The sequence below is a fragment of the Austrofundulus limnaeus genome, unplaced genomic scaffold, assembly GCF_001266775.1.
Source record: "Austrofundulus limnaeus strain Quisiro unplaced genomic scaffold, Austrofundulus_limnaeus-1.0 Scaffold20, whole genome shotgun sequence".
In the NCBI taxonomy this organism is placed as follows: domain Eukaryota; kingdom Metazoa; phylum Chordata; class Actinopteri; order Cyprinodontiformes; family Rivulidae; genus Austrofundulus; species Austrofundulus limnaeus.
The window spans coordinates 3,403,086-3,427,717 of NW_013952422.1; the positions used below are offsets into that span (position 1 = coordinate 3,403,086).

The 24,632-nt window shown below is 41.0% G+C and overlaps 2 protein-coding genes across 3 annotated transcripts in view; both read right to left on the reverse strand.

The window, feature by feature from the left end:
• Positions 1-15,595, reverse strand: part of bcr (BCR activator of RhoGEF and GTPase) — an 89,065-nt gene extending 73,470 nt beyond the window's left edge. Inside the window, exon 1 of the mRNA XM_014003908.1 lies at positions 13,174-15,595. Within this exon, the coding sequence (XP_013859362.1) occupies positions 13,174-14,776 (1,603 nt within the window). The 5' untranslated portion in view covers positions 14,777-15,595. The remainder of the gene's footprint in view (positions 1-13,173) is intronic.
• Positions 15,596-16,767: 1,172 nt separating this feature from the next.
• LOC106514585 (sarcoplasmic/endoplasmic reticulum calcium ATPase 2) overlaps positions 16,768-24,632 on the reverse strand; it is a gene marked incomplete at its 5' end in the record, with an annotated part of 20,585 nt that continues 12,720 nt past the window's right edge. Inside the window, 14 exon segments of one of the 2 annotated variants that reach the window (XR_001309901.1) lie at positions 16,768-17,715; positions 18,617-20,518; positions 20,605-20,722; positions 20,810-20,943; positions 21,034-21,119; positions 21,274-21,476; positions 21,562-21,782; positions 21,873-22,084; positions 22,226-22,349; positions 23,297-23,515; positions 23,599-23,718; positions 23,801-23,932; positions 24,040-24,142; positions 24,237-24,325. Coding sequence is in view for 1 of the 2 variants with exons in the window: in XM_014003909.1 (XP_013859363.1) it covers positions 17,702-17,715; positions 20,398-20,518; positions 20,605-20,722; positions 20,810-20,943; positions 21,034-21,119; positions 21,274-21,476; positions 21,562-21,782; positions 21,873-22,084; positions 22,226-22,349; positions 23,297-23,515; positions 23,599-23,718; positions 23,801-23,932; positions 24,040-24,142; positions 24,237-24,325 (1,896 nt within the window). 2 annotated transcript variants of the gene reach the window in all.

A 24,632-nucleotide genomic window follows, 5' to 3' on the forward strand; every position in this document is an offset into this window, starting at 1 on the left:
CCCTATAGCTATTACAAAAACACAAAACAAGTATAAATAAGTATTTATTTTTGTGTACAAGCTGTGTAGATTGTCAAAAAGCCTATGTTTTTAGTGTTATTAATGAAGTTTGTGTACTCAGAACAGTAATATTTGGGGTCACAAGTTTTTGCCATGGATATTTTGTGTCAGAAGATAAAAAGTTTGGGAACCACGGCACTATATGACAAAGACAGTCAAATTCTGCAACATTATGTACCTTCTTCTGAACACTTCTCAAGTTCAATCACAGCCTCTCTGCCTGAACCTCGGTCTGACATTTATAGATTTATACGACGGCCAAGGTGAGGATCAAAACKCGAGAAAGAAATGGAGAGGAGGAACCCGCAAAGAATTTGAAAGAAAGTTTTAAACATTAACAGAAAAGTCAGAGAGAAAAATTTTGATGAGATTTTTCTGTATTAACATTTATCTCATCTTGTCATCATAGTACATCATGCACTATAACTGTAACGTTTTTGTATACAGTCATGTTAGACGCCGGTACACACTGAAGGTGGTACTGCAGTTTCCATAAAGCACAAGAGAAGAACAGGAAGACGACTGTTTGTCTGGCCTACACTTTGTGCATTTGGTGTCTAATTATCAGCCCTGATGCACTCTATCAGTGTTTACCATCCACTGTCATGAAAGGCTCTGTCTATGAATGTGTGTTTGTCTGTTTGTTAGCAAAATATCTCACAAAACTGTAATGAAACACACTGAATGTACACCTACACCTGAATAACATGGAGTCAAGAGGATCGACACAGYTAACTGATTTAAACAAACACAAAATTGTGTCTAACTCAGTCAATTGCACATATACTGAGATAAAATATGGCGGTGGCGTGGGTGTGAGTCATTAACACATACTCCAAGTGCTAACAGATCTGGCATTGAAGATAATGGCGGTATGCATTCCTTCAGAAAATGTTTTTCATTTTTATCATCAAGTCACCTGTTTGGCTGCACTTTACACTGAAGGATTTCTGTACATTAAAGTGATCTTTATTTTGTTTTCTGGTCAAGCTTGATTGCTTAATGTACAAAATCCAGGTCAGTTAATTTAAACTGAAACACATACTTTGTGTTGTCTATATACAAAACAAAAAGAAAAAGCACAAAAATTTGAGCTAAAACAAATCAAAAACTGAGATTTGTGTGACATGATGTTGTCCAAATTTTACTTTTATCTTTTTCGATTGTATTCAAGAAATTCTTAAAAACATTTGTGATTAATTTTTGTGCTACATTTAGTTTTGCTGTTTAATCCACATCAAAAAATAAAACAGTAGTGTTGGTTGTGGCACTAATAGTTCTTTATGTCATTTTGTTTTGCGAGAATTTAGCTTTCAGGAACATTACAACTGTTTAATCCAGCATTATTTACCTTCAGTACGTTTATCTTGTACTTGTAATTCCTTCCCCAAAAAACCTAACAGATTTCTGAACTTCCATTTTCATTATCAAGTCGTTTTGAGTGGCAGCAGCGTGGAAATATTTTTAAGGCGGGGGGAGGGGGGATGCCTTTTCTCCCCATTGGAGAAGCYGTCTGCTTGAATTCTGCGGCTCGACAGAAGAAAAAAAACAACAACAATGAACTCCAAAATAAAGCTGAAGAGGAACAATGGAGCTGCAGACAAAAGACCTTTATAATTTTTGATCAACTGTGAAGATACGCCGATGACGCTTTACTTATTCCCATTTGCACTAACCTGTGCAGAATCAACATAAACAGAATTCTGGACAGTAGTGTCAAATTGAAACCTTAAAAATCAATTTGTCTACAATATATTTAGGAATATCGATTTGATTTATTGATTTAACAGGAAAAGGTTACTAAAAATCAAGCCTGACTCAGCATAATTGCTGTTTTACAGCAGGTTCCTGTTCTGCAGCACATAAAACACTCAGAAATACAGCATCACAATCACATCATTATACACCATAGACACAAACTATTTCCTCAACTAGACGAGTACTGCCTTTCCGCAAACTTGAAAATCCTCTGTCATGGCCAAATTGGGCTTAAAATCAGCCTTTATGCTGTCTAGTGTGCTCCAGGCTGAACAGCAATGAGTGAGGAAGGCAGGCGAAGAAGAAGAAGAAATGGTCAGGGGGATTGGAAAGCGATATTAAGTGACATAAAAGAGATTTCACAGAAAGAGATTTGTTACTGAAGGGCATTCAGGGGAAGGGATGGATAAAGAGGAGGGGAAGGGAGGGAGATTGCAACATGAAATCTGAGCCCCCCACCCTGGAGCTTACAGTTATCCAGTCCCTCTGCAGCCCAGCAAACAGACAACAAAAGGGAGACTGAGACGGAGAGAGAGAGCAATAATGGAAATCTAACTACCCGTTACAATCGGGTAAAATGTTGGTCATTTAATAAGTGGATGTTGAAGTTGAAGTGATTCTGTTCTTCAACAAACCATTTGAGAGATTTTCTTCCAGTCTCTGAGTATGTGTGCATCCTCTGAACAGCATAAAATACACAACTGAGTTGACTCGTGTGCCGAAGATTGATTGGATATGCAGTTACCCCATAAACAAAATTTAGTTTGGTGATGACAGCGAGATTCATTTGGCCTCTTTTCCTCACCAACACAGAGGCAGCCAGGTGATCAACAGCCAGCGAAACAGCTCTGTTGTTAGATAATGTGGCATTTTTGCAGCGCTGCTTCCTCGTGTTGCAAACTCATCGACTCTTTCTCCCYCTCTCTCACACACACATACACACCTCCAGCTCTAATGGCCTGGGCTKACTTTAACAACTTGCCATTTATTGAGAAAACCCACCCTGCCTCTCAGTGCAAACAAAGTCCAACAGGGGAAGGGAAAAACACAGAGTGAGAGATCTCACCAGTACTAAGCAGATGGAAGGAATACAGTATGTTGTAACAGTGTAATGAGCTCTTTCTTTGGTTTTATGTTTTATTTTATATTGAGGGTGTGTGTATCATCCAGTTCTATATGARATTCACAAGGTCTATTCTGTCAGATAGGAAGCTAATAAGGTCTGAAGCACTTCTTCCCTGATAAATCCTTCAGCTTCACCCATATGGGTCACTTGGACTAGAGTTGGGCAGTAGTGCAGTATCCTGGGATATGTAAAAATAGCAACAGTGTCACTTTGAATACATTCAGTGGGTCACACATGGAAGAATGATCAGAAGCACAGTCATTGCTGAGCTCCTGTGATCCCCACTAATTAGGCCTGTCGCAATAAGCAATAAATCAATTAATCGCATGATAAAAATAGAACGAGGTCGATTAAAAACATAAGGTCAATAATTTTATATACCTGCTGTTTGTTTTCTCGTCTTCGTGTCTCCCGCTTTTCTACTCCTTAGCAGAGGGAGGAGTGAACTCTCGCGACAGGTAGCATTACAGCCCCATGAACAGGCATTTAGCTAGACRAGTGTCTTCAGTTTTCCAGTGCCATTTTTCAGCTAGCGACTTCTCAGGACACAGTGCTGAACCTTGGGTTACCAGAGAGCTCTTTTTGTTTTCCACTACGTAAGTCTGGTAACGTTACATAAACTTTGTAATTATTTTATGAAGCCAGAAGTCACAAAGAATAAATTGTGCTGGCTTGGGTAGAGGTAGGTAGCCAACATACATAAGTTTCATAAACTTCTGTAAGCTTCAAAAGGAGGGGTGTGTGGTATCATTATAATACGTTATAATGGTCTCCAAACAATATTATCATCTATTGCAATCATTTCTGAGACAATTTATCATCCAGCAAAATTTGTTATCATGACAGGCCTACCCATAATAACACCAATTTTACTTTTATGTGCTTTAATTTTAGAGATGCACAATATATCAGTATTAACATCAGTATTGGTCATGTTGGGCAGTATAGAAAAAAAAACACAAATGTGTTTGTGCGTATAAATTATGTGTGTTTGGATAATATCAGTAAATACTGATTATCGGCCATAACAGCAATAATTATATCGGATATTGATATTAGCTGAAATTTTCATATCGGTGCGTCCATATTTAATTTTTAATATAAACAGCAGAAAATGTACAAAAAGCTGGCGACAGACAGATAACAAAGATAGTTTTTCTGATGGAACCAGCAACAAGACTAGCCTGATCAGTTCTTATTGCTCTGCTGACATTGACTGTGTTTTACAAGAACCAGTCAAAAGAACTCCWGTTTGCCAATCACAGCTTGTTCCTTCAGGAGGAAGGACCACGATTCCCCATTTTTCTTTTYTCTTTGGTGGAAAAGCTACAGAAATAAAAACAAAGAACCGGCTACAAACAAAGAGGCAGACATTTGAAAGAACCYTTCCTTTAAAAGAAATAAACAGCACAAAGAGCAGAGATGTGATGATAAAGAAAACACTTGATAAAACAAGATAAAAGTTAGATTTAACACGTAGAATAACCATAAAATGTTGCAAAGAAGCGATTTTCATTAATGTTTAGGAGAAAAAAAAAGGACAATAAACGTGATTGCAGCTCACTCACATTAAAACATTCACACTTTCCAGAGCTTGTATCTGATAATCCTAAGTGTAATACTGTAAATAGGACATGATGCATTAGTGCTGTGATGAATCTGGAGTGGTGTGAGCTGTGTTACATAGAGGGGTGGGGGCGAACGAAAGTAATCAGATTGTTAGCTTGGTTTCTGTTGGTCCTTAATCTGAAAAAAGAACATTAATCAGCTCTCGGTCACATACATGTAAACACATAACACCCAGTAATTTAAAATATTTTAAACAATCTTTTAAACAATTTTAATCTGAATTAAAATTGTTAAATGTGTCGTTGAATCTCGTGTTCAGGGCTAGTGTGTTGTACAGATGTTCATCCAATGAGAAGTTTTAAAACACGTCCACTTGTTCAATAGATTTTTTTCTAACAGACAAATGAACACCTCCAACGCAAACACTAGGGTTGGGCAAAATCATATTGTGTCCAATTAATCATCAGTAAAACTGCCAACAAATACTATTTGCCACTTTGCAATTACTGCAATTTGATGACATATTTAATGCATGTCACACTCTCACTATCAGGTGTGCATATGAGCCCAATGGTGGAAGGTGGWGTGGAGCAGCTAATGCTAATGCWAACCSTACAAACTTTAATCACCTGAAACACAGAGGAAACACTGAAAATGCAGACTAAGGCCACAATATCAGCCAAAAGCAAGTGYAATTGTCATCTTTTGTCATATTAATGGTTGTCAGTTAAATGCCATTTGTGATAAATTTGTGTGTCAGTATTGCCCAATCCTAACATACACAGGTAAATTACATGATTACCTTCCTTTAATGGCAGCAAGCAATAATTAAAGACATTGCCCACCCTTGATAAAAAGTGTAGCTTTAAAATCTAGGCCTCCCAAACATCAGGACCGTCTTATGTAACAMAGGCTTTTATTTAAGCCTTTCTAATTCTCTAACCTTAAGATATGAATTTTTAAAAATTTCCAAATGTATTCCAGGCCCGCTTATTTAATACTGAAAGCAGAGTAAGTGCGGATATATAAAAAGCAGACCTGCATAATTGAGGACTTTGGGTGAGTCACAAGGACATTCGGCTGCATTGAAGCGATTCAGCCAAGTGGCCTCAAACAGAAACCAAAGAGTTGGTGTTCTTTCCATCTCAGCTCCAACAGTAAACTGGTTCCAGTGAGAACAGACTGTGGTTAGCAACTTTCACAGTAAACTTATCTGTAGAAAAACACATGCACTACAAAGCCAAACGTCTGTTTTTTGGGCCAACTTGCRTGGTTTTCCTGAACGAGGGCCACTGGCCAACGTTCAACGGGATGTGTCCGCTAACAGGGGGAACAAAAAAAATTATTAAGGGGTTTTCCACCTTTCTTTTTCCTCTCTTTACAAGCCTAGCTGGTTACAAGAGGAAAGACTGTGTCTGGCTGCTTGGCAAAGAAAATAAACACACACACATAAACTGGAGAAGAAATAAACAGAAGCAGGGAAGAGTCATCACTCGTAGGATGACATAAGTATCTGTTTATGTGCATTTTTTTTATATCATTTAACTGCTTCTCTTCAGCCTAAAGTCAACTTGATTATTCAAAAATTCCTTCAGAGATCAAACCTGATTGTGTACACACACACACAAACACACACACACACACACACACACAGTCTCAAACCTTTACATTAACATCCATATTTACACAGATACCCACAGAAGAGTGCCAGTTTTAAACTGTCYGTTCCAGCCTGACAAACCAAGCCAGGCAGTTTGACTCTCTTCGGGGAGTTGCTGGAACTGCTGGACCATCATTTCCACTGCCAGCCTGGCAAACCCACACCAACACTGCTGCCAGGCTGAGCTTTTACTGCTGAGACATGGGACCTAATGCTGACAGACATAATTCATGCTACATTAGAAAACCAAACAAGCAAAAACATCCGTCTATGTTAGTTTGTCCAAATCGGTCTGCGAAGACGTTTTGCACACTTGCCCAAAATTTTGGAGTAGCATGATCGGCTTCAGTGTTTACGATGTGACTAAAAGTTGTGTTCATTTAATGTTTTATKGCCAGGGGCAAGATGCTCTTCATGTTACAGAAAAAACACTGCATTACACTTCATGAATCAGCAGACTAATTTCCTCTACAGGAACAGAATGACAGTTTTGAAACAGTATAATTGATCGGAGCAGGTTGCACCCACTCAAATAATAATAATGAAAAAGACAGATCCGCTTTCCCCCTTCGCACTCCAACCCGTCTCCTTCTCCTCCCGTGAATCTGTCCTCTCCTTCAACAACTCAGGGCTTAACTCTGAGGCGTTAGCTRCTGTGTGCCGACTCTTTCTGCCAAGTTCACTCAACTGCAAACACTGAACGAGCCTTTTTAAGAGCTGAAGTCACTCCCCAGGCCGTGTGAAAGGGGGTCATTGTGCCACAGCAGACTAACTGTAAAGCTTTCCTTTTCCTCCTCTGCCTCTTCCCTGTGTTCAGATGAAAATACTGGATCATGGTACAGGACAAAAAAGTAGACGTATAGGCGTCAGATCCTCTCTGGTGACACCCTTGCGCAGCTCTGTTCAGTTATTGCAAGAATAGTTAAAGAGATGTTCATAAACACTCTTACACACACCCACAATTGGTCTCTTTTTGCACGTGTTTGAATAACATGCATTTAAACTTTCTAAAGTTTTTGGTGCATCTTAAAATAGTCAGTAAACTATTTTGCTTGCATATTTTCTTTCAGCACAAAACTTAGTTTGAACGTGTTAACATGCAGTCCAAATCAAGCATTTCAGGTTCACTGCCYACTGGCTTAGGTTAAATGGCTGTCTGTCCTCATTTGGCCTTGTGATGGACGGGGACCTGTCCAAGGCACCTCTGATTTATTAACTGGAGTTGGCAATCAGTTCCCCGCTGCCCTGAACTGGGACAAGCAGGTTAGGAAAATGGATGAATGGATGGCAACATTTTGGTTGCATTTCAGACAACTGGGACATCAAGAAACTGGACCACTTGACGTTTTAGCCAGGTCTCTGACTACTTGCACAGATACTGACTAAGCTAAAGGTTCTGAAGAAATAAAATAACTGGGATGAGTCATTTGGTAAAGAAAATAAATACAGTCTWGTTGAATTCAACTCCTAATTATGTATATTTACATATTTCAGGTCTGTCACRCTTTAATATCCTTGTCATGGGTGTTGGGAAGCCACAGATATTTACTGGCTTTAAGGCAGATTTCTTCTCAAATGAATAAATGGAAATCACACATGGAGGAACTGGCCACTTGCAGTCACTTTTTTACAGGTTTCCTACACAGTTGTGAAACATATAAAAAGGTATGGAATTCTTTTTAAAGTATTTTCCAGGTTTGAATAAGTATGGGGAAAAAGAATAAAACAAAGTATGGAAAACTGTTTTCTTTTCAAGTCCTATTCCTTCTATTTTCTAAATAAAAGAAAAAAGAAGAAGAAGAAGAAGGCGGGGTTAGACGATCGAAATATTGCTCAAATAAGTTGAGCATTGTTTCTGTTGATTGTACACTGCCTGGCCAAAAAAATAAAAAAATAAAAAAATAAAAAATGCCACCTGGATTTAACTAAGGTCTATGATGTGGGGTCGCTGCAGTTGGTCAGGTCCAGGTTCAACAACAGTCTGTGCTCAAAGAATGAGGTCAGCTGACTACCTGAATATACTGAATGACCAGGTTATTCATCAATGGATTGTTTCTTCCCTGATGACACGGCCATATTTCAAGATGACAATGTCAGGATTCATCAGGCTCAAATTGTGAAAGAGTGGTTCAGGGAGCACGAGACATCATTTTCACACATGGATTGGCTACCAGACCTCAACCCCATTGAGAGACTTTGGGAAGGCTTTGTGCAGCGGTGAGACTCATCTTGGTGAAAAAATTAAGCAACCCTGGATGGAAACAAATTTTGTGACATTGCAGACGCTTATCCATGTGTGCTGTAATCAAAGCTAAAGGCGGTCCAATGAAATATCAATGTGTGACCTTTTTTTTGTGGCGACTTTTTTTGTTTTTGGCCAGGTAGTGTATATAAAAGATGTAAATAGTCATTATGATGTCCACCTTTGGATTCTCTACCACAACAATATCTGATTTTGAAGGTTTTAGCCATTAGTATCATGCATTTTTTACTTACTGGTAGAGAACCCATAATCTCAAGGGTTTAATAAGTAGCACAGCCACAGGCCAATRCAACTACTTAACCTCTGCAAAGGTCTGTACAGTTCACAAGCCCTCCATCGATTGATATGTCCTTGAACATGATGGTGAACCCTTGGTTATTTCCAGTGGTAACTTAATTAACATCATGAGTATGCAACTAGTGTAGCCCAGGCTTGGAGRATCCATCACATCACTTTTCCTATTATTGGGAACATAGTTTAAGTACAATGTTTCATCTGTTTTTATTGAGGATTTTAACCCTTTAAGTATACACCAATTGAGAAAACTGGAAACAAATTAGTTGTTTTTAAGCATTTTAAGTGTTTTGTTCTCCTTCAAAGGGGACATATTGTGCAAAATCCAGTTTTTTAACAGTTAAGTGCATTTTGTTGTGTACTTGGAGTCTCTAGAAGTGCTAAAAGTTTGAATTTAGTCTTTCCCGTGCTGCGTCGATATTTTTATATTCTGTTTGGGTCATATTCTTCAACCCGTTCAGTTTTCTCTGTTTGCTATGACGTTTTCTGAACTATTACGTTAAATTGTTTGAGACAGACCTGTCAAATAAGGTCTGGACTAACCCACTAAACAATACAGCTGTCTTCATTCTCCTCTGGCTCTGGGTCAGACTCTGGCTCCAACATGTAAGGCTGGATGGACGAGTCTTCCCTTGTTTAAATTAATTTGTAAATCAAGTTTCTGTGCCGCTAGATAGTTGTAAACCACTATCAAAACTAGAATGGACCTTTCTGGAAACTGGAGCGTGTGTGTGTGTGTTTGGCAGGGTATTTGGATGTAAAGAGCCAGTCTCAAAACGAGTTGATCTGAGACTATTTTGTCTATGTGGACATAAAAAATGGGTCAAATACTGACAACAAAAATCTGAAAAAATGAGCCTGCAAAAGCATGGAATGTCATAACTCTGCATGCCGCATATTTGGAGCTTTTTGACTCGGAGTAAAGCCACAAGACAAGTCTGAGAGTGCATTAATGTGACAGCATTATCAGTCAGACCCCGTGCTAYGTTTATTTTGGTTTATATAAATCACACTGTCTCTGGCTCTGCCATCTCGGAGTGAATTTGTTTCTGTTCTGCATTTAATGAGACTTTTTCTCCCCTGCTGCGCAAAGATATAAAAATCAAGTCATGGTGAAATAAAAGAGACTTGTCAGCACTCTGGCTCAGCATGAGTAATCAAATGTTTGATGTGAGAGCGTTTGCTGAAACCAATCCAACAAAGAAGAAGAAAAACAGAAAAAAGATTTGCTTTCAAACATTTGACTGTGTGAGKTTTAACTTGCCAGGCATTTCTACTTCTCCCAATAAACAAAACGGACGTAAATATATTTATTTACATTTTTTTCAATCTGGGTCTGAACCACCTCAACCTACATCACAAGGAAACATACTTCCTCTAAAAAGTTACAGAGCCTGAGAGGTAGAGAAGTAAACCGCAAGTCTGTGTGTGTTTCCGTGTGCGAGGAGCCTGAGCTTGTGCGGTTCTGTTACACAACGGGAGAGTTCTTCCCATCTGTACCTCCTCGCAGCCCCCGCATCCCTGAGCGGTGAAGCGAGAAACGACAGCTTTGCCTTGCACTCTGCCTCACTTCAGTCTTCCTCACAGCGCCGTCCCACTCTTTATTAGCATCATCGGCTGCCCACGAAAACACGCACTTTGCTCAACTTCCTTCTTAGTTCAGTAAATAGCACGCTGGAAGGCATCGCTCATCATAATCCATCCATGTTCCTGTTAGCATCACGTGCGTTTGGTTCCAGCTTAACCCAAAACACAAACCGCTCTGCAGGGTGTCTGAACATCAATTTACTTTTTGTGCTCAGATTACAGATTATCCCACTAAATGCATCACTGTCTGCACACACCCCCCCCTCCTCCTCCCAGCCCCCGTCTCCATCTTTCCAGCTCGCCTAACTTCCCACAGGGCTCATTGTCGTGGAAAATATGCTAAAACAAAAGGGAGAGACAGTGCAGTGATAATCCTAAACGCAGCAGCTGGAGAATTAGCTAGCCACTCGCAGCGGGACTGCCTTTCTGGGTTCTAATGAAAAAAAAAACATTTTGCTTGTTATTAGGGAAAACAATTTGCCTTTGTTCCACACTATTAATAGTTTCATTTTATCTTTTAATTGTCATGATGCAAGATGTTTTTTGTTTGTTTCTTTTAGTTTTCGCTGCATGTATTTCTGATAAGGACAACCAAACAGAAAAAAAACAAGACTTTAATGCTAAAATTCAGTGTAGAAAGGTTTATGACCTAAATCAACCAGGGTCTCTGATTTTATTTAAATAAAAGGAATACATATCACCTGTCGTTTTTCAGGCTAGAGTTTTGGTGAGATCATCTCATGTTGAGAAATGATGCAGGTAGTATCACAACACAATACATCTTATTCAGAGTATGTACTGTGAAAGGTTAAATATCTATAAAACTGACTGAGTTATGGTCATTTTAATGCAGGCTAAAGTTTATTAGCTATGGCAGCCTTCCTGAATCATAATGACTGTAAAACTTAATCAGTTTTACATGTAAATTCAACTGAGACAGTCATTAAAACTAATTTTTCTACATGACAGATACACAAACCTATGCAGAGACAGACAAGGGTAAAAACATTATTGCCTGCATTTGCTTTTTCACTATTTATAGCTGCACTGAGCTCTGTGAACAGGCCTATACAAATAAAAACTATGAAGAATGACAGTTGCAATATGTTGCACCAGCATAACCTCCACTTAAGACGCTTGCATTAATTTGTGAGAATAGCTGAAAACTGTCCTTTACCATTTGCTATTACTTTCAGTTTTGCASTCTGTTCCCTTGTTCCAGTCTGTCCTGGAACCGTTGTGGGTTGTGATGCCAACAACACCCTGCTGCCTGTCTGGTCAAACAGGGCRTGAGTCCAAAATCTTACTTCTCAATGGGCACTTAAACACAATTTACTTTCATAGCCGAATCCCACCGAGACACAGCTTACCAAAATGCRCATGACGGCTACAAGCCGCACCTTGGTAAACAACATTCCAGGTCCTAAAATGATATCAAATATTTGAACCAGCCCGAAAAGTGCTTGGTTTAATTCAGGACCTGACACAACCTCTACGATGGAAACTTTGGAGAGAAATTACAGTAAACTAAGACCTCCTGATGAGCTATTTTCTGCAAAGCAACACATGTCCTTGTTTTGTTTCTGTCCCGGAGCCCAGGTTGCCTGTGATTCAGTCTCCAAGCTGCTCGACTGTTCTTCTAGCTGCTCAGTTCGAGGTACCATGACTCAAAGGTTGCATTTTGGTGGTTGGGTGTGTTTGTTTGTACCAACAGGACAGAATCTAATGAAACTCTCAAAAAGTCATCTTGGATTGAGCTCTACAACTGACTACATTTTGGAATTACCCCAACTCAAGATGAATGCTTCAACCACATTCAGCAAGATGTTTTATTTCTAGAAGTTTGTGTTTTTTTTTTTTAATTCTAGGAGTTTGTAGAGGGCGGCACGGTGGCTCAGTTGGTAGAGCTGATGCCTCTCAGCAAGAAGGTTCAAATCCCGGCCCGGGGAMCTTTCTGGGTGGAGTTTGCGCGTTCTCTCCAGGTACTCCGCCTACCTTCCACAGACCAAAAACATGACTGTCAGGTTAACTGATAACTCTAAATTGTCCCTAGGTGAGTGAGAGTGAATGGTTGTCTCTATGTGTGGCCCTGTGATGGACTTGTGACCTGTCCAGGGTGTACCCCGCCCCTCGCACTGACTGCTGGATATGGGCACCAGTGACCCTAGAAACGGAATAAACGAGTATATATAATGGAAGGAGTTTGTGTTAGCTACTACTACATAAACTTTGCCACATTATTTGTAATTTTGAGTAAGTTATAGTCATTTCGCAGTAGCTAAGGTTGATAAGCTGTGTCTAAATGGCTACCATTAACTGGCGGGTGATATGCATTCCTTCCTTGAATCCTTCAAGGTTAGGCTTAATGGTGTTTTATTATGAGCTAAAGGCCGATGAAACGTTTCAGTTGGTGGTTCAGGATAGAGTGTCACATTGTTGACAAGCACACACCTGTGATCTGAATTACACACAGACGCCATGAAAGTTGCCTGAGAAAAGGCCAGACTCGTAGTTTCGACCCAGACTGACCATGTTCATTGTTCGCCCACCCCACTGACATTCCAGGAATAAACAGTGGTGGATCTTTCATCTGACTCCCACGCAAGGCCATTCAGAGGACACACATTTCAGTGTTCAAGTGTGTGCGCACACACACGCACAATCCCACACACATTATCAGCCACTTGATCATTCAGGAACTGTGGTTTTAAAAAGGAAGGTTTGATGAAGAACAGTCTGAAAATGCAAAAGGACCATCATGACTAAATGACACTCACATTCTGTTGTTTCTTTACTCTGTGGAGATGAGAAAAGACCCCCCGGCACAATAGATTAAAGATAGCAACCACCACTTACCTAGGTGGTCTCCATGGAAAGTGTTGTCATGTGATGTTCTACCATGGGGCATGAGGTCATGATGGGCAGCAGGCGGCCAGATTTGACCAGTCTTGCGAACACTCACGATAGTAGCCTCAGACATGACCACATGGCCTCCCTGCTGCCTGTGGTGACGCTTCTGGGACTGCGGCGTTGGCGGGCTGCTGCTGTCGTAGGAGTGCTGAGAGTTCTGGGAGTTCTGGGACGGGGAGCGGCTCTTCTCTCTGAACGGCCGACGGAAGGCGGTCGTCGGGCTCGGGGAGACGTGGCTGGACTGGCCCGAGGAGAAGTCCTCCTCGCTGGACGTCAGGTTCTCGTTGGAGCTGCAGTCGGGCGTGTAGCCGCCGCCCCCTCCGCCGGCGTCCTCGAAGCTACCCGGGGAGTAGGAGCGGCGGGGCCAGGTCAGGAGGTGGTCGTCGCCTCCRCCGTGTTCCCTCATCGTGACCCCGCTACCGCTTCCTCTGCCGTCCCCGCTTCCGCCTTCGCCCATCATAACCCCGCCAACGTAGACGCTGGAGTAGGCCTGGAACTCTGAGGGTTGCCACGGAGGGGGTGGGGGTTTGCTGCCATTGGCCCTCCCTGAGTGCCGCTGGTTGGGCTCGCCATCTTCATACTCTGCGTCGTAGCCACAGGTGCTTTCAGTAGACCGTCCTCTGTACACAGGCCTGGCACGGAGCTCACCTGCCACCGTTGCCAGATTGCCAGGCAGGGAGTGGAGAGATCTCTTTCGCTCCATCTGCATGGCCTGAGTGCCCAGGGAGCTGATCTTGTCGGACACGTCCCGATCGTTGACTCGAACCAAACCCCTCTCGTGATGGAACTCCATGTTGGTGTAGAATGGCGGTGGCGGTGGGGGCAGCTGCCTGTCATGTCCCTTAGCTGCCTCACCGGCAGAGTGAGAGTTGGCCCTTTTAATCCTCTCAAAGTTGGATCTGAGAGCTGCCACGCCAAGTCCCATCCCCAGCTTGTCTTTGGGGTCAGAAGGCAGCTCCTTTTCTGGTGGGGAGAGGGCGGGTCTACGGGGCGACAAGGACATGCCGCCTCTCTGCTTCGAAGGGGAGAGGCCGTCGAGGTTGTCGCAGGAAGTCGATTCGGCTTGCTGCGGCGCGTCGAAGGCCGACTCCAGGCCATCTCCGTGGGAGGCGGACTTCCTGGCCGGTGGCGGTCTCGGTTTGGACCTGCCGGCTGCATCTCCGAGCGGCTGAAAACGAGTCCTGTCCCCAACCCCTGCGCTGACATATCCTCCAGCTACTCCAACCACACCAGTCTCTTGCATGTGGGGTTGCTGGGACTGGGACTCTGCGCCCTGCACAGACGCAGGATCGACCCCCTCGTTGAGCGGCGTTTTCCTGAAGCCCCACCGCTGCTTGTCGTAGCTCTTCCTTTCTTTGGCCAGGAGGGTCTGCAGGTAGATCATGCGGAAGCGCTCCTTGTTCACCTCCTGCTCCAGGCGTCTAATCGATGCCTTGCACTTCTCCAGCTCTTGCTCGATGCCCACCACGGACCGCAGCTCCATCTTGGGGGGATCCGATTCGGGGAACTGTGCTTTCCAAGCCTCTATGAATCCCACCGGCTCCACCATATTGTGCTTAAATTGTTTTCTGCCACCAACCTTGGTTCAGACGCAAGGAAGGAGGGGGGGTGCTGGTGTGGTGCCACCCTTAGACCTTCTGAGTCCAGTACGCCACTGTGTCTTTACAGACAACAATGGCCAGGTCCAGTTAAAACCTGGAGGCTGTTTGTTGCAGGCTTTTAGGAAAGCAGCGGACAAACACGGAGCCTAATTGCCCACATTTGTCGCAGCAATCCCATTCTGAACACAAACCTGCGTCTCACTCAGACAGAAAGAGAAAATGGGATAAAAAGCTGAAGCTCATGTTTCTTGAGCATTATTCCCTAACTGTGTTTTTGTTTTTTTGTTAAATGACATGAACAAAAATCAGCATTCGACACAATGAATGATGTATTCGCAGGGTGACAAGAGAGGGGTCCCTGAGAAGGGCAGAAAAAAATAAAATAAAAAATAAAAAAAGAAAGTCTTTTAATCCTGCTCCGTTCACTTACTTGTCACTCCAGCTTTTTCTTTTTTCTAAACAAAGCGGTCCCGTTCGTTCTTGTTCGTTTCTATGATTTTAATCCCAGGTGCCGCTTCTCCTAAAAGCGCCTTTGTATCAGCAGCGATAATGGAGAATGGATTTTTTTTTAAGCGCAAAAAAACGAGTTTTACCGACTGGTTTAAGCGGTCGGGTCCGGCGTAAACCAACAGTTTGAACTCCTCATCCCGTTTCGTTTCCAGTGCACCTGTTCGGCCTTAAAGGTTTGAAGGTTTCCTTCCAGACTCACCCCGTGCCTCGGGGACGTGATGCTGCTGCTGGATGTGCTCCCCATCTCTGGCCGCAGGAGCACCGGAGGAGCTGAAAACAGTGGGAGGGACCAGGAGGAAAAGCGAGTCTACTGGTTAAAGAGACAGAACAGGAGAAATACTCCACTTCCCTGTAGTTTCAGAGGAATCCGAACTCACGCACGGAATCGCAATAAACTGCGTAAAAAGAAYGATTGGAGTCCTCACGCGCGCACAAAAAACAAACAAAAATAAAAAACCCAAGGTTAGCCTAAATAACATTTGAATCCAAGACAGGTTATAAAGTTCTTATTTTTGTAATTTTAACAAAAGTTTATAATTTGTAACAAATAAGTTTATCTTTTGTTCAATTTAAAAGCGTTTTACTCTGCTTGCGGAAAAGATTCCCTCTGTTTTAATAAATACCTCCCTCTTGTGGTGAATTTATTGTACTGCACTAAAAAAATCCATTTACTTTTTGCTGTTTATAAATTAAGTTGAAGCTATCTTCGTTTTACTATTAAAGTTTTATGACTTTCACCTACTATCACCTCATATTTTATCTAAATTTCTGCAGCTACAATTGACTGAGATTATTTTCCCAATTGTACTATAGGGTTAATAGGGTACAGCAAATATGTTTTAAAATAATTTCAATGCAAGTTGTTCATGAAATATTTTACTAAAGGTTTAACTGGGCTGACTCCCAACAATTTCAACTAGTATTCTGCATTTAGAAGTATTCAAAGTATCTGAATGATTTTCAGCAACTGGAACAATTGTTAGATTAATATCTGTAAACGTCAATAAATCAGTCATTTTTGCATTTTCCAACATTAGTTGGCTGTAGTGGCCATTTGTATTTGAACTGTTCCAAAAGTTAATTAGGTATTGAAACACAACCAATGTTTTTTTTTAATTGAAATCCAAATGGTTTATGAAATATTTTGCTAACAGAGTTGACTCAAACAGCTGGCAAAAATGTTGCACAATCTGGTAGCACTCATATTTTTAGTCTCAGCTGCAGTCGCACCAAATCTCAAGTCAATCTCTGTAAAACTGAGTCAATCATCTTGAATCAAGTCGACTCCAAAAGGACTTCCAAGTTTTTTTTGTTCTTTCATGAGATATTTTAGTAACAATTAGACATAAAAGCATTTTTAGCTTTTGCCTTTGAGCAATGGACTTTAAGTTGTTTTAAAACGATCATATTAAAACAACAAGAAGACAAATCAAATACTTTAATATTTTATTTACCTGAAACCACAACCTCAGTAATGCATGTACAATCATTTTAACCTTCATAAATGATTGATGTCTTCTTTACATATGATTAATATCATCCCTCTATCAGGTGTCATGAGACCGTACAGCCTCTCACTTTAAATCACAGTTTTACAGCAGTTGATAAAGATTCATAATAATTATAATATAATAGGAATGTCAAGGCAATAAGAAAACCAGACATGTTTATATTGCAGGTTCACCAAGAAATAAGTCTGTTTAATGCAAAAGACTAAATCATGAAAAGTAAATGGCTTAGTGATATGCTTAAAGATAACTAATGGGGCAAAAATAAGACAAATAAAAAAGTTAAGCACAGTCAAGTTTAGCATGAATCAGTTCTCCATGTCCAACGTTGTGCAAATTTCCCAAACCATTACAATAAAAACAGTGATTTTACAATTTATTAATCACATATCTACCTTAAAACCATCCTATTATCATTTGAGTATTATACATTAGAATCTATAAATACAAAAAAAGGCAAAGCCTACATACAGCTGAAACACATGCATGAATGTTTTGAATATTAATGTACAGCTAAGACTATTAAACCCAGTGTTTTTGGAAATTCCTCACGGGACAACATGAGTTATTCATGCAAGAGGGATTTAGTGAGGCTGYAAGAACTTCGCTGCACAGAAAACTGGAATAGTGTCATATTGTAAACACAAAAAATATGCAAAAGTATGTTGTGTGTCRTTTGTGGTCATTTAACAAAAAGAAGAAAAGAAAAAAATGTACGTTTTCGGCCATTTTGTCCCTCTTTACCAGTTTATTGGTACAAACTGCTGGTCTTCGTGGCGTCTGCATATTAAGCGTGAGCGTTCACTCTGGACTGGACGACTCCAGWTTCTTATTTCGATCCTAAACTGCAAGTTTTCATGAAAGCCAACCTATAAGAGGGGAGAAAAGAAACCGTGTCAGAAAAAAAACATACAAGGGCTTTTAAACATCCTGTATCATCTTATAAGATGGATTTTTTTTTTTGTGAAGCATGTGTCAGAAGAGTGAAAAGAACAGCACACATGACATTCACTACAGTGGGATGTGGTCAAACACCGACATGTGATTTCTCCCTTGCATAAGTACTATTACAACCCCGACTCTGACAGTCGGGATGTTTTAGAAAAATAGATCAATCTAATAAACCCATCATTTATTCACAATGGAACATAATAAACAGATGTTTACACTAAAAACTTGCACCACCAATAAATGTCGCGGTCTTCTYTGAACCAAAGCTCATTTAAAACAAACTGAGGCAAAGAAGAAAAACTGGTCAGAGGAGTCGGAATTTGAATAAAAAAAAACAGACATCACATTGTCTGCATTAAAGAGGAGGGGTCTAGCTAGCCTCTAATTAGTGCAGAGTACAAAAGCCTGCCTCTCTGATGGTATGGGGGTGCATTAATGCCTCAGACATGGGCAGTTTCACATTTAGAAAAACACAGAATGCAGGAATACATTCAGGTTTTACAACATGTACTGCTATTCAGATGTCTTAACACGTCAAATTTATGTGGGCAGAACCGTTGTCACCATGAGCTTAAACGYACCTAATTTTCCTAAAAACTGTACAAACTCTTACTTGATAAATTTGCCGAGTTTATTATAGTCCAATGTGCAGAAASCATGGGTTTGAGTTTTGAAAATTTTAATTTGTTTTACATTTGACTTGATGTATATATGAACATTTGATTTAATACTTCCACATGAGAGACAATGATCAAACAATGTGTCTTGTTTCTTCTGTAATGATGTGTTTAGTGGAGGAGGTAAGAAATGGATACTCACACTAGTGACAGGAGAGCCAACGGAAGGCATTGAAGAAAAACAAAATTAAGACAAACAAGTGGGTGAGAACAACCAGGCTTCTACCTAAAACACATGCTTTTGATGGGKTTTTTTTTTCCACACACAGAAATGTACACACAAATTAATGCTCCATTAGTGCAACTGACTTGGAATCAAAATGTATAATCTACCACAAACAAAGCACTCTAAAGTCTAAAAGGTTGAGTCTGGAATCGCTCGTCGCTATGTTAAAGCAAGAAAACTCAAGCATTCACTCATGTCTGAAATCATTTGTATTCAAGTGAAACATACACATACAAAAACATCAGTTATGAAACTGAAAACCATGAGAAATAAATGTTTAAATAAAGACAGAAAACACTTGATTCAAAGGGTTCATGAGTGTATTTTTCTTAAAAGTAAAAAAAAAAAAAAAAAATGTAATCTGAAATTAATGTTCATATGAAAAACTTGTTTTAGTATTATTCTTTAAAGATTACTGTCCTTTGAATCAAACGCTATGGAGATGGTAAACATACAGCATCCCCACCCAGCTCTGCCTCCACAGCAAAACACAAATAAAGTTAAAGAATGCCACAAGTTCATACAAACAAAATATATCCTTAAAATTGAGTTACAGCGGGGGAGAAAAAAAAACAATTTTGTTCTTTTGTTTTCTGCACAAGCAAATAGGAGGCACACCTCAGATGTTATCTTTCAGCAAGACTGTTAAAAAGCGTGTCGAGATGAGCAAAACTTATTCTTTCATCAAATTGAGGTAGCTGTGCTCTGCCAGGTGCAGAAAAACTGACTATTTTCAACCATCACTGTAAAAAAAAAAAATAGATTTACAAAGTTATTTACGTTTAAACAAGGGGAACGTATATAAATTAGAAATGAGAAACCACAGAGTTCATGCTTGGTCACAGGACATGCAGCGTTTTTTTTTTCTTTTTTGTTTCTCAGGATGTTTTTTTTCCTCTTAGTTTCAGCCAAACCTTTCCCCATCTTTGTCTGCCATATGGAGCTTGTCCTCTCAGTTTTTACTGAAGACACAATGGTAAAACAAAMMAAAAAAAAAAAAAAAAAATCAAGGCGGTATCTCTAAGTCACGCTGGTTAAACGATTTACAAAGCCATAAAAAAAAGTTGCATAAAATAGTGTTCAATCTCTGTACAGATCAAATAATTTGATATCTTAAACYTCTTTTTCATTGGGAGGGAACCTAAACAAAAGTATTTTTTTTAAGAATTGTAGTGACATCGGACACAAATTTTAAAACATATCTTAAAGGAAATATTAACAAAAAATGGCAACACTATTTGCTTTGAAACCAGCAACACAGTCCAAAGCTATGGGAGTGGTGGTCCTCTAACACTCGGTTTAAAGCCTCATCCATTCACAAATCCTATCTCAAGTCAAAACAAACAACCGTTCAACTTTTTATATTATTTGTTAGATTTGATGGGTTGGTCCTTCTCATGCACACGAGCTCACACACTCACGCCAAGTCTACAAACGCTCACACACGCTAGCTATGCACATTTAAGAAGGCAGAGAGAGAGGGAAAGAGGGCGGTGATGGCAGTRGGAGGGGGGATGGAAACAGTGGAGGTTGTGCTCAGGTCAGTCAGGACATGAACATGTCAGCCAGGTTAGTGTCAGAGCTGTAGATCCACACAATCAGAGGGAGGGAAATGGCCACGAAAGGCCAGGAGATGCCCTCCATACATGCAAACAAAGAGCAGGCTTTGCAGCTCGCAGGCTTCTCCAGCTCTCTACCGGGCTCCAGGTAGTTCCTGGCAGCAAACTTGAGCATTTCGTCCAGTAAGATGACCGGCAGCGAGATCTTCAGCACCATGAGCCACTGAGTCAGATTCAAAGGGGTGATCTGAAAGATGATCTGTAAAGTCGTCCAGAAAGATGTAAGAGTTTAGAGATGTGGAGAGCAATATACTGACGTACAGAAGAAAAGAAAAYATTTCTCACAGGAAGAGGYTCCACATAGAGGATGAGGAAGTGCAGAGACATGGAGAGACAGATGGCTCCCAGCAGCCAAACATTTTCCCAAGGAGGCATCCGTAGAAGGGACTGATTCTCTGACACACTGAGGAACAACACAGACGAATGAAACCAGAGTAAAAATGTACCGTAAGACCACGAGAAGGTAACAGGAATCCGTGTTCAAACAAACCTGTTAAGGGCATTGCACATCTCAATGGTGACCAGCACTGACAGGGCCATGGTCATAGGGTAAGGGGACTCAAACACCTTACAGTCCAGACCCTGGAACTCTGGATTTTCTGGACCGCATTGCAGGAAGTGACTCTGGAAAATGTGACAGATTAGAGCCGAGGGTAGAGGAGAAGAACGCTGTGTTTAGATGTCGTGAAGCAGAAAGCTGGTGGTTAAAATTACCAGCTGGTAGAAGGTGATCCTTGGTCCATCCTCAGCAGCAACAAACCACCAAGAAGCAGCGCCAACAGTGGCAGCCCCAACATAACCTGTCAGCATGAGAATAAAAGCATGTCACTCACAGGTGTTGCCTGCTCACCTGAACCAGAGTCAACGACACTAAATATAACAAAAGAAGATCTGTTAGCGATAAGAGGCTAGTTGCTGTAAGGATTTTTCAATCTCCTTGCAGACGTAACTTACATCCAATGGCCAGGTATCTAAAGAAGAGCCATCCGGAGATGAGGGGCTCGCGAGCGTTGCGTGGAGGTTTGCTCATAATGTCCAAGTCGGGAGGGTTGAAGCCCAAAGCGGTGGCAGGTAAACCGTCAGTCACCAGGTTGACCCAGAGCAGCTGAACGGGGATCAAAGCTTCAGGGAACCCCAGGGCTGCAGTCAGGAAGATGCTGCACACAAAACAAGCACGACAGTTAGAAGAAAAACACAGGTGCACGTTGCTTAGGTAGACACACAGAAACCAGTCCTCCTTACCAGACAACCTCGCCCACATTAGAGGAGATGAGRTATCTGATGAACTGCTTCATGTTGTTGTAAATGGCTCTGCCTTCCTCCACTGCAGCTACGATGGTAGAAAAGTTGTCATCAGCCAGGACCATCTCTGAGGCGGTTTTAGCCACAGCTGTTCCTGAGCCCATGGCGATGCCGATCTCAGCCTTCTTCAGAGCGGGGGCATCGTTTACTCCATCACCCGTCTGAAACCAGGGAGACAAATCCGTCCGTTTGTGACAAACCTGTTTTWTCAAAGCTTCTAYTGAACAGACAAAGAAATAAATKTATTTTACCATTGCTGTAATCTCATCGTAGGACTGCAGATACTCCACAATCTTGGATTTATGTGCAGGCTCGACCCGAGCGAAGCAGCGAGCTTTGACCACAGCTTCTCTTTGTGCAGTAGGTGTGAGGTCATCAAACTCTCTGCCAGTGAAAGCCATGCTGGAAACATCATCATCCTCACCGAAGATGCCGATGCGTCTGCAAATAGCCACTGCTGTTCCTGCAATGCACATGTGCACAGCATTTAGAGCAACTCAACCAAGCATTTTCACATTTTTAAATGAAGTCAAACAACAGCAGTGTGTGTGTGTGTGTGTGTGTGTGTGTGTTCAGCTGGTTGAATGGGAACATCTCCAGTTACCCTTGTTGTCTCCAGTGATCATGATTACTCTGATGCCAGCGAGGCGACAGAGGCGAATGGATGCTGCCACCTCTGCCCTCGGAGGATCCAACATGCCGACACAGCCCACAAATGTGAGATCAGTCTGGATGATGAAAAGGGAAAGTAGTTTAGTTCAGGGGCTCTTAACCTTTCTGACCTCGGGGCCCAATTTGTTGAACATAAAGTGACACGAGGCCCAGTCAGACATTACCAATGTATGGATCAAAAAGATAATTATTCTAATCTAAATCTTGGTTTAATTCTTTATTGTATTTACATCATAACTAAACTATCATAACCAAATTAAATAAACGTACAGTTTAAAAGTAAAACTCCTGTCAAGTAATCACAAGAGATGATTATAACATATTTTTATATTGTAACCTGCCCATAACAATTATTTGAACAATTATTTGAACAAATACAAAGGTCAGTCAACAGACCACTCAGGCTTATCAGCACAAAAATATATACTATTTAATATAAACAATAACAAAAATAGACAATTCAAAAAAATAAAATTGKGCATAGAATGAATAAATTAAAAATGTTTAATGTAAATGTTTCAAATTAAAAAAACTGCAAAAATTTATTTAAAGTGCAAATTAAAATATAGTTGTATCTACAACCGTATTTGATAATGTTTTGAACTTTTAAAAATACTGCATGGTAGAACCAGAAGCTGCTCTTCATATTAGTGACAAACTTTGGTGTTTTTTTGACAAGTTACTTTCATTTTTGCTTCTATTTTTCATTTAAAAAAGGTTTCCTTTCTCGGCAGGTTTCTAAGGTTCTTCTTCTACATATTAAAAAGTTGTTAAACATCTGAGTGGTGCACTACTGCTACTAGTGGTGAGAAAGTTTATTGCACTTTATTCAAACTCAATGCGGTCCCACGGCCCTCTGTGGCCCAAAGTTAAAAACTGTTGTTCTTTTGAGGCCCTCAAGGTGGTGCTCGCGGCCCAATTAAGAATCTCTGGTTTAGAGTAAAAAACGTCTAAAACTGAAAAATATTGTCAGCATTGTAAGAAGCATTTTCTAAACTCCTACCTCATACTCTACGAAGCGAGACGAGTCCTCCAACACCATGTCGTCTTTATTCATGGGGTTATCTCGCGTTGCCAGAGCCAGGCAGCGCAGGGTGTCTCTGCCAGTCCCATATTCTCGGATCACAGACATGATTTTGTCCTTGATGCCAGGGGTCATGGGCACCTTGTTGCTGCCTACACGGATGTGYGTGCACCTGTCAATCACTCCCTCAGGGGCACCCTGTAAGAAAAGACCATYAAGATAAGGAGAAGAACAAACATCATGATAGGTTGTATAGCAGCGTTGTTGTGAGAAATGTTTACCTTTACAAACATCTTGCCAGCAGAGGAGCGAGCTTTGTTAGGAATACAGTACACAGACATSGACTTCCTGTCTCTGGAAAACTCTAAAGTGAATTCTTTCCTCATCAGCTGCTTGATCACCTACAAYAAAACAAAACCGTAATAAGAAACTCTGCTCTGAAGTCGTCGTCGTCATCATATTGGAGAGGTAAAGGTTACATACAGAGTTACAGGCGTTGGCTCGCTCAACCTTGGACAGGTTTTTGATGTTTGTGTCAAACACGTTCATCTTCTCCACCAAGCACGTCAGAGCGGTCTCTGTGGCCTCACCCACCTTCTCATATACACCTTTAGTCTGCTCAGACAAACATTTACAAGTGAYGAGTCTTCGTTAGAAATTCCACCCAAAACAAGTGAGATATTGCCACGGTGGAGGAGTGAGGTTCACTGTGTGCTACAAACCTCATTATAGTCCAGTGAWGAGTCGTTACAGAGAGCACAGATGGAGGCCATCTCCACCAAGGCATCATATTGGGAACATTTCACTGCTTTGCCGTTGTGAAAACTAAAAGAAAATAATGAGTAAATTGCAAATTTTGTGCAAATGCCATTCATTTTTTCTGATGTTTCTATTCACAACATTACAAATTTATACTCACACTTCTCCATTAGGGGCATAAGTGGAACCAGTTACAGTGAATTCCTTTAATGAACAGCTATCACCTTCAGTTTTATCAATGATAAACATCTAGAAGAAAMAAGAGAAAAACTGTTAAAAGGAAACAAACATGCCAGGAAAGATGAGAAAACAGGAAAAGGCTGAGGAGCTAATATCTTGGCCAGCAGGTGGCAGCACAGCACAATCTWTAAACAGAAAAACTCAACTAGACACTGCATAGTGGTAACAAAATGACCCCGCACGCACAAATGCACCAGAACTCAGAAGTCTTTATTCCTAATAAATGTCATGCTAGTAGGTGCATCCCAAATCTGTAGTGGTTTGGGTGGGGTCTTTTTTTGTGTGTGCGTGTGTGTGTGTGTGTGTGTGTGTGTGT